General features: G+C 43.9%; 1 protein-coding gene across 1 annotated transcript; it reads left to right on the top strand.

The window, feature by feature from the left end:
- On the top strand, nt 1-8,222 carry xkr6a (XK, Kell blood group complex subunit-related family, member 6a; the record flags this gene model as incomplete). The annotated part of the gene is made up of 4 exons (XM_079264189.1): nt 1-587; nt 5,448-5,644; nt 6,224-6,641; nt 7,718-8,222. 4 exons carry the CDS (start codon nt 1-3, stop codon nt 8,220-8,222), a joined length of 1,707 nt encoding a protein of 568 aa, XP_079120315.1.
- Between the last annotated feature and the right edge of the window lie 1,896 nt (nt 8,223-10,118).

Below are 10,118 nucleotides of genomic sequence, written 5' to 3'. Positions count from 1 at the left end.
ATGGCCGCGCAGTCGGACGGAGGTAAAGCCGGCGGGGGGTGCGGCGGCGGCGGGTTCGCCCAGCTCTACGATGTCGACGCGGAGGAGCCTCTGGACTCCGCCGCCATCCACATCTGCCAGTGCTGCCGTTCCTCCGCCTGCTACTGGGGCTGCCGCTCAGCCTGCCTGGGCTCTCTGCTGGGAGGGGGCCAGCCCCCCGGAGGGGTCGGCATACGGGAGACTCACTGCCCCCCCCGCGAGCAGCTGTGGCTGGACTGCCTCTGGATCATCCTCGCCCTCCTCGTCTTCTTCTGGGACGTCGGCACAGACCTGTGCCTGGCGGTGGACTACTACCAGAGGCAGGACTACCTCTGGTTCGGCCTCACCCTCTTCTTCGTGCTGGTGCCGTCGGTTCTGGTCCAGATTCTGAGTTTCCGCTGGTTCGTGCAGGACTACACTGGAGGGGGGCTTGGGGAGGTGGAGGGGCTTACAAAGCGGGGCACGGTGGCTTTGGGGTGCCTGTATCCCGGCAAGGACCGCCTGCAGCTGGCCACCATCTGGTTATGGCAGGCCATCATACACATCCTCCAACTGGGGCAAGTGTGGAGGTAAGGAGGGGGGGGGTCATCTTTACCACTTGAGTTGGGTGTCCGCTTAATGTTCTTGCTCCATCCTGACTGGTTGGACTGGATATTAAACTGAACATTTATCTTAATTCCACCAATAAACGCTGCAACTTAATCCCGTTCTTCTTCATTTTGAGACCATTTAACCATTAAAACTCCAGTAAAAGCTTTGATACTTTATCTAAAACTACACATAGAGGTTGAATCCTTTAATCCTAGTCAACATTTTTCCTTCAGGGCAGCTTCAGCTGTCAGATTACGAGACTAAAAAGATGTAAAATGACCAGATATAGCAGCATAAAGGAATTTATCACTTACAATAAAACATAAAGTTGAACGGTGACCAAACCTTTTTTCTCTTTTTGCTGTCAGAAGAAACAAACACACAACAGAATTTTTTTTACTTACACTTTTTATGTTGCTATTTATCCTCATAAAACCACCTCCACCTCATCAGCATTGAAAATCTCTTAAATAAATGTTACAGAAAGGTTAAACTAACTATTTACCCCACACACTACCGTTCCCCACAAACTGTTGGCAACCTAAGCCACAGCTATTGGATTTGGTAATTTAGTGGCATTTTAAGGGTTAATGAAAAGTTCAGCAACTTACACAGCAGAATTTCTTTCTAAAGGGGGGGTTAAGTTACCACAGTGGTCCTAAAACCTTAACGGACCAGTAACTGATGGACTGGATCGCTGTCCATGGTGCTGAATTCACCTTCAGCTCCGCCAGTTTTTCAGATAAAGATCAGGCTCGTGTGTGTGTGTGTGTGTGTTTTCATGCCTGTCGGCGTGTGTGACCAGTGGAAAAACGGTGTCACAGCTCTTCCCCTAAGTGTCAGCATGCATGTTGAGTACAAAGAGGAAAAGCATCTGTGCTTCTGGCAACGCATCTCTTTCATGCCCACTGTCCAACCCCCCCCCTTCATGTTACACACAAACACATGCAGAAACGCACACATCAACACACAGATGGACCCGTTTAGGTGCTAATCATGGTGCTAAAAGCGCCGTTGGGGGGGGAAAGCAAAAGACACAAATGAGGCTTTTGTGTGTCGAGCACACAGTTGGGAGATTCTGTTGCGACTTTGCGGAAAGCGGCAACGAGGTCTAATTGTCCCTGGTTGCCAGTTGGGGGGAGTGTTAGCGTCCTGATGCTTGTGGGACGTGCTACTCAGCTCCGATGCTTCGGTTGTAGGGTTAAAACCACTTCCCCTCCAGATGCAAACATCCCCCCTCCACCTGCAGAATGGACTCTCCCATCTCAGAGAAGACGGGTGGGACTGGTGCAGCTGAGCAAATGGTGCGGCCTGATTGAGACAGATCGCTTCAGAGATGGAGAGGCTGAGGAGGGAAGTGGAGAAGGAAGGGGGGCATGTATGCACAATGGTAGTTGAGAGGGGGGATGGGAGTGGAAGGCAAGAAGAGAGAAGAAGTGAAAGTGGTGGGGGTTGGGATCATGTTCCCACCAAACAGGACTTTGTTTAAAAAGCCAAATAAATAAAGCAGCTTGTTTATCAAGTTTACCATGTTTATCATGTTTACCATGTTTATCATGTTCACCGTGTTTATCATGTTTATCATGTTCACCATGTTCACCGTGTTTACCGTGTTTATCATGTTTACCGTGTTTATCATGTTCACCATGTTCACCGTGTTTACCGTGTTTATCATGTTTACCGTGTTTATCATGTTTATCATGTTCACCATGTTCACCGTGTTTACCGTGTTTATCATGTTTATCATGTTTACCATGTTTATCATGTTCACCATGTTTATCATGTTTACCATGTTTATCATGTTTATCATGTTCACCGTGTTTATCATGTTTGCCGTGTTTATCATGTTTATCATGTTTGCCGTGTTTATCATGTTCACCGTGTTTATCATGTTCACCCCGTGTTTATCATGTTTGCCGTGTTTATCATGTTCGCCGTGTTTATCATGTTTGCCGTGTTTATCATGTTTATCATGTTTACCGTGTTTATCATGTTTATCATGTTCACCGTGTTTACCGTGTTTATCATGTTCACCGTGTTTATCATGTTTGCCGTGTTTATCATGTTTGCCGTGTTTATCATGTTTATCATGTTCACCGTGTTTACCGTGTTTATCATGTTCACCGTGTTTATCATGTTTATCATGTTCACCGTGTTTATCATGTTTGCCGTGTTTATCATGTTTGCCGTGTTTACCGTGTTTATCATGTTCACCGTGTTCACCATGTTCACCGTGTTTACCGTGTTTATCATGTTTGCCGTGTTTATCATGTTTGCCGTGTTTATCATGTTTATCATGTTCACCGTGTTTACCGTGTTTATCATGTTTACCGTGTTTATCATGTTTGCCGTGTTTATCATGTTCACCGTGTTTATCATGTTCACCGTGTTTATCATGTTTGCCGTGTTTATCATGTTTGCCGTGTTTATCATGTTTATCATGTTTACCGTGTTTATCATGTTTGCCGTGTTTATCATGTTTGCCGTGTTTATCATGTTTGCCGTGTTTATCATGTTTGCCGTGTTTATCATGTTTATCATGTTCACCATGTTCACCGTGTTTATCATGTTTATCATGTTTACCGTGTTTATCATGTTTATCATGTTTACCGTGTTTATCATGTTCACCGTGTTCATCATGTTTGCAGTGTTTATCATGTTTATCATGTTTACCGTGTTTATCATGTTTATCATGTTTACCGTGTTTATCATGTTCGCCGTGTTTATCATGTTTGCCGTGTTTATCATGTTTGCAGTGTTTATCGTGTTTATCATGTTTACCGTGTTTATCATGTTTATCATGTTCACCGTGTTTATCATGTTCACCGTGTTTACCGTGTTTATCATGTTCGCCGTGTTTATCATGTTTGCCGTGTTTATCATGTTTATCATGTTTACCGTGTTTATCATGTTTGCCGTGTTTATCATGTTTGCCGTGTTTATCATGTTTATCATGTTTACCGTGTTTATCATGTTTGCCGTGTTTATCATGTTTGCCGTGTTTATCATGTTTATCATGTTCACCATGTTCACCGTGTTTATCATGTTTATCATGTTTACCGTGTTTATCATGTTTATCATGTTTACCGTGTTTATCATGTTCACCGTGTTTATCATGTTCGCCGTGTTTATCATGTTTGCCGTGTTTATCATGTTTGCAGTGTTTATCATGTTTATCATGTTTACCGTGTTTATCATGTTTATCATGTTTATCATGTTTGCTGTGTTTATCATGTTTACCATGTTTATCATGTTTATCGTGTTTACCATGTTTATCATGTTTATCATGTTTACCATGTTTGCTGTGTTTATCATGTTTACCATGTTTATCATGTTTATCGTGTTTACCATGTTTATCATGTTTATCGTGTTTACCATGTTTATCATGTTTATCGTGTTTACCATGTTTATCATGTTTACCATGTTTGCTGTGTTTATCATGTTTACCATGTTTATCATGTTTACCATGTTTATCATGTTTATCGTGTTTACCATGTTTATCATGTTTATCATGTTTGCCGTGTTTATCATGTTTATCGTGTTTACCATGTTTATCATGTTTATCATGTTTGCCGTGTTTACCATGTTTATCATGTTTACCATGTTTGCTGTGTTTATCATGTTTACCGTGTTTACCATGTTTGCCGTGTTTATCATGTTTATCATGTTTACCGTGTTTATCATGTTTATCATGTTTACCATGTTTGCTGTGTTTATCATGTTTACCATGTTTATCATGTTTATCGTGTTTACCATGTTTATCATGTTTATCGTGTTTACCATGTTTATCATGTTTATCGTGTTTACCATGTTTATCATGTTTACCATGTTTGCTGTGTTTATCATGTTTACCATGTTTATCATGTTTACCATGTTTATCATGTTTATCGTGTTTACCATGTTTATCATGTTTATCATGTTTGCCGTGTTTATCATGTTTATCGTGTTTACCATGTTTATCATGTTTATCATGTTTGCCGTGTTTACCATGTTTATCATGTTTACCATGTTTGCTGTGTTTATCATGTTTACCATGTTTACCATGTTTATCATGTTTACCATGTTTATCATGTTTATCGTGTTTACCATGTTTATCATGTTTATCGTGTTTACCATGTTTATCATGTTTACCATGTTTGCTGTGTTTATCATGTTTATCATGTTTATCGTGTTTACCATGTTTATCATGTTTGCCGTGTTTATCATGTTTATCATGTTTATCCCTCTTTCTCCTCATCTATTCCTCCTTCCCTTCATCTTCTCATCATCCCTTCCCTTCTTTCTTCATTCAGTGCTCTTCTTCGCTCACCCTGCTCTTCATCCGTTCACCTCTCATCTGTTCATCCTTCCTTTTATTCCTCTCTCAACCCTCTTCTGCTCTTCCCATCTTCCTTCTGGTCATCAGTTCATCCTTCCTTCTCTTCATTCTTTCATCCCTCTTTTCACACCCTCCACCATCTATACCTCCACTTCATCCATTCCTCTCTCCTTCCCTCGCTTTATCTATTCAACCTTCCCTTCCCCTCATCAATTCTTCCCTCATTCCATCCCCTGCTTCACTCCCCCCCTGCCCTTCTTCATCCTTTCATCCCTTCCTCTCTTCTGATTCTGTTCATCCCCCCATCATTTCATACGACTTGTCATACATCCATAATCTGATGTTTTTGTCTACAAACAACCAGAAAGTCGCTAGAACTGATGCAAAGGTTACTATGACAACAACAAGCACCATGCCCTTTGACCTGCATTGAGATTGTGTTGTTTATCTTGTAAAGTGCATCGGAGGTGGTGCTCTTCATGTTTAAAGCTGAAGTTACGCCTGCTGGAACCCCCTGCAGGTACATCCGGACGCTGTACCTGGGCGTCATGTCCCGTCGGCAGAAGGAGCACCAGCGGCGATGGTACTGGGCCATGATGTTCGAGTACGCCGACGTCAACATGCTGCGCCTGCTGGAGACGTTCCTGGAGTCGGCGCCCCAGCTGGTCCTGCAGCTCTGCATCATGATCCAGGAGAACCGAGCCGAGACGCTGCAGTGTAAGTTGGGAGGAGAAGGGGGGGTGCCGGCGTAACAACATGTTTTCATGTCGCCAACAAAGCACTTGTAGACCAACAGCTGTGCAAGCAGTAATTAGCAATTTGCACACATTGTGCTCGGTGGTGTGAGGCTGCAGATGGTGCTGCTCTGGTTTTTTTTTGTTTGTTCAGGTATTCTAAGAGAGGAAGCTCTTTCAGACGAGTTAGACGACCTTATCCTTCCGTATTCATCAGGGAAATGTATCATCACGGCGGCCTCCCACTGCTCTTATTCATCCCATCACTCCTGAGTTTTAGGACAGTTTTTGTGACGAGTACATTGGGGGGGTGGATGCCATCAGCACCTGGAGCGTTAAAAATAACTTCATATCTGAGGCTCAGACCGCGAACCGTCATAGTTAGATGTTTCTGTCGTGTCAGTCGCCACCTTTTATGTAAGGAGGTGTTCGCCACACCACACAATACACCCCCAGTGAGTCATGATAAGCTTTTGTACCTTGAAACAATGAGTCTGTCTTGTTCTGATTGATTCAGAGGTGGATGGTTTGTTCTATCTTATGTAACGGTTTATGTCTGTAGGCATCTCTTCGCTGGCTTCGCTCCTCTCCCTCGCCTGGGTTCTGGCCTCCTACCACAAACTGCTGCGGGACTCTCGTGACGACCAGCGCAGCATGAGCTACCGCGGGGCGCTGCTGCACCTCTTCTGGCGCCTCTTCACCATCTCGTCGCGCGTCCTCTCCCTCGCCCTCTTCGCCTCCCTGTTTCACATCTACTTCGGCATCTTCGTGGTGCTCCACTGGTGCGCCATGGCCTTCTGGGTGGTGCACGGAGGGACCGACTTCTGCATGTCCAAGTGGGAGGAGGTGCTCTTCAACATGGTGGTTGGCATCGTCTACATCTTCTGCTGGTTCAACGTGAAGGAGGGCCGGACGCGGCACAGAATGGTGGTGTACTACACCGTGGTGCTGGCGGAGAACACCATCCTCACCGGCCTGTGGTGAGTTTTCATGGTTAGATCTTTGTAAGAAACTAAATCCTAAGCCAAGTATGGAATGGAATTGTTTGATAAGCTTGTAAATGACGTTAAAAACACAAAACTTCCTTTTTTATGGCTGATGCTTCTGTCGTTATCTGGCTTACACAAGGTAAGGGTCAACTATGGAAAACCACCGAGTTCAGAGTTCACAGAACCAAACCGGGTTCCCTCCTGTCAGTAAGAACAGGAAACTGAGGCTACAATTCCCACAGACTCACCAGAACTGGACAATAGAAGATGGAGAAATGTTACTGGTCTGATGAGTCTCCATTTCAGCTCCACATTCACATGGTAGGATCAGAATCTGCTGGAAACATCATGACAACATGGATCCATCCATGCTAGTGGACAGCGATGTTGCTAGGTACGCATCCTGCATCCCTGATGCACTGAGCTTCAATCAACCCTGTTTTTCCAAAGAAAAGAAACCCAACAGTAACCAGGAAAAAATGCTTTGTGTCAGCAGACCCAACAACCGCTCTCAACCCTCGACGCATCTTGACGCGATCCCTGTCGCCTGTTTAGCCGCTACCAAAACCGCTAGCCAGTCAACAAATAATGATATGAACTTCATAGTACGTATGTATTGTGGTTTTTATACTCCTTGATGATGAGATCATCCGTATCGATGTGTGAACGTTTGGGGCAACGTGATGTCAAAAAATTAAATGCTCCGGTGGTGGTGATGAAAAATACTTTGTTATGCTCAGCTGGCGGCTGCGCATACATCCAGCTTTCAAAAAGATGCCATTTTTTTCTAAGGCAATAATAAAATGCCACAGAGGAAGAAGATTAAAGCTGGTGAGCAGAATGAAGGGGAGATTCTCATCATGATGTGGTGGAACGGGAGATTCTCATGGTGATGAGATAAAATGCATAAGTTATGATGGCTGTGAGGCAAATAAGAGTAGATCAATTTTGGTTACTAATAAAACAAGACAAAATCCAAATTACACTGGGATGAAGGTTTTCTGGTGAGTATTGTCTCATACTGGGATTACTGTCTGAATTTAACCCCTCCCTCCTCATTTCTGCAGGTATGCCTACAGAGATCCAGCCCAGACCGACTCCTACGCCGTCCCAGCTCTCTGCGGCGTCTACCTAACCTTTGCCGGCGGGGTTCTGGTCATGCTGCTGTACTACGGCTTCCTGCACCCTGCCACCGCCCACCTCCAACCAAGCCCTGCCTCTTCCTGCTGTGCCCAGCTCCTCTGGGGTCTCCCTCTCCCTCCGTCAGCCCCGCCCACTGCCCCGCCCACCCCGGCTCACATGACCAAATCGCAAACGGAAGAGGATGTGGCCGAGACATGTCTCCCTGTCTTTCAGGTGAGGTCTGCTCCCACCACCTCCAAACCCGAGGGTCCGCTTATAAAAATCGACATGCCCAGGAAGCGCTACCCAGCCTGGGACGCCCACTACGTAGACAGGCGCCTGCGGAGGACTATAAACATCCTGCAGTACATAACGCCAGCTGCGGTGGGCATCCGCTACCGCGACGGACCCTTGCTGTATGAACTGTTGCAGTACGAGTCCTCACTCTGACACAAACACACATGCACAAGCACATGAAGCGCCACTAAAGAAATCATGTATGTATACGTGGATGTTCAGATTTAGAAACACTCGATATAAGCACACACTGAAGCAATTTGTCACATCCTTATGGGCACACACACATTCCTTGCGGGCACCTACAACCTGTGAGTCCTATGGCCATGACTCATGACGAGCTGCTTCAGCACGAGTCCATCGCCTTCTTTCTCACTTAATCTGTCTTCACACCAGGACAAACTGAAAAAAGTTGGCCGTTTATGTTGCGATCGTCACGCGTTCACTGGTTTCAGTAGAGTTAAACAGAAAGGAAACAAAACACTTTCAATGGAAGAAATCGTGAAACATTGGTCATTATTTTAGCTGAAATGGTGGTGTATCTATTTTCTCTGTACTAAAGAGATGTTATTTAGTATTATGTGAGCTGTGGACACAAAGAACAAAAGACTTAAGGCCTTTATACACCAGAACCGATGCAAGTAAACGACACAAAACTGCAAATATAACTCAAAATAAATCAATTATAAATAAATAAATGCAACAAACTCACAATGTGGCAAAAACTAACATGGATTCCACATCAAGCGATGACATATTATGCTGATTTAAAGAGAGGCGAACTTGTTTAGCCCAGGAGCTGAAGCTGGACCACGGCCACTTTAGGACGTCTGTAGGACTATGCGAAGATCTGCTCCAGCAGCCCACCGCTAGCTTAAAGAAGCAGAGAAAAATAGACAAAAAGACGCTCCGCAATGGTGATAAATTTTGAATGAAGTCCGGGTGACAAAGTGACTCTTAAATAGCTTGCGGCCGGCTCTGGTGACGCTGTCGATACACCTTCTCTGATTGGTTGATTATGTGTCCACCATATACAAATCTTAAGAAAAATCCTAATCTTACCACTGATGTGACCGTTCCCATTAACCGGCGAATTATTTGGACGAAATTTTTGAAGTAGGTGTGTAAAGGCCTTAAAGCCTCATTTATGCTCAGCATTACATATAAATGCGGGAAAAACCTGCCCGTCTTCTTGGTTCATTTTGTGAGTATTTCAGTCCATTTTCAAAAAGTAAATGGAGCAGTACCACCAGTAACCATAGGGGGCAGCGTTGAGCAAGGTCAACAATGAAAGTGGGTAAATCTGTCAGTTCAGGTAATTTTTGCCACCGTTTTGGACATGTTATCCCATATTAGCCTATTTATTTATTTATTTGTGATAAAATGTTATCCATTACCATTTTTTTCAGGTCAAAGGGACACCAAGACCTAATTCACTACCCTTTTGGGTCATTAGTGAACAAAAAAAGTCATCTCTCAAAACCTGCTTTAAAAACATTTCAGATGATTTTTTCCCTCACTTTTTTGCTAAAATCTTTCAGCCAGTTTCCCCCAAAACATATTTTATGGGAAAATAGCATGTCTGTGCAAGTGAAAAACATCCTTCCGTGTGATCAAACTGGCATTTGAATGGTTAAAATAGAATGATCCAAATTTGGTGGTATTGATGACAAGCGAAGTAGACTGAAAGATCTATGCAAAAAAAGTAGTGGAAAAATATTTATCTGTAATGTTTATACAGTTTTCGTTAAGTCTTTTCAAACGACTTAAAGTGATTTTAAATTGGTGCGTTGACACAGGGTTAATGGCCACACAGACAACCACCACCCCAATTTCAGTCTCTTTGAGTACACAACCATGACATTCTGCTCTGTCACCATGTTTGCTATTGTCCGAACTCTAAAATAAACCCTGTATTGCCCTCTACGGTTTAGCCTCACAATCATGCCAACGTAAAGCATGCGTTGGAGGATGTGGGTCAATTTTTGCACATAAATGGAACATAAATAAGACTTAACTGGAGAGGTAACCATCTGCAGCTACAGGCCA

Source organism: Telmatherina bonti, assembly GCF_933228915.1.
Source record: "Telmatherina bonti genome assembly, chromosome: 24".
Taxonomy (NCBI): Eukaryota; Metazoa; Chordata; class Actinopteri; order Atheriniformes; family Telmatherinidae; genus Telmatherina; species Telmatherina bonti.
The sequence above is the reverse complement of the archived record's forward strand: the minus strand, read 5'-3'. Positions and strand labels throughout refer to the sequence as shown.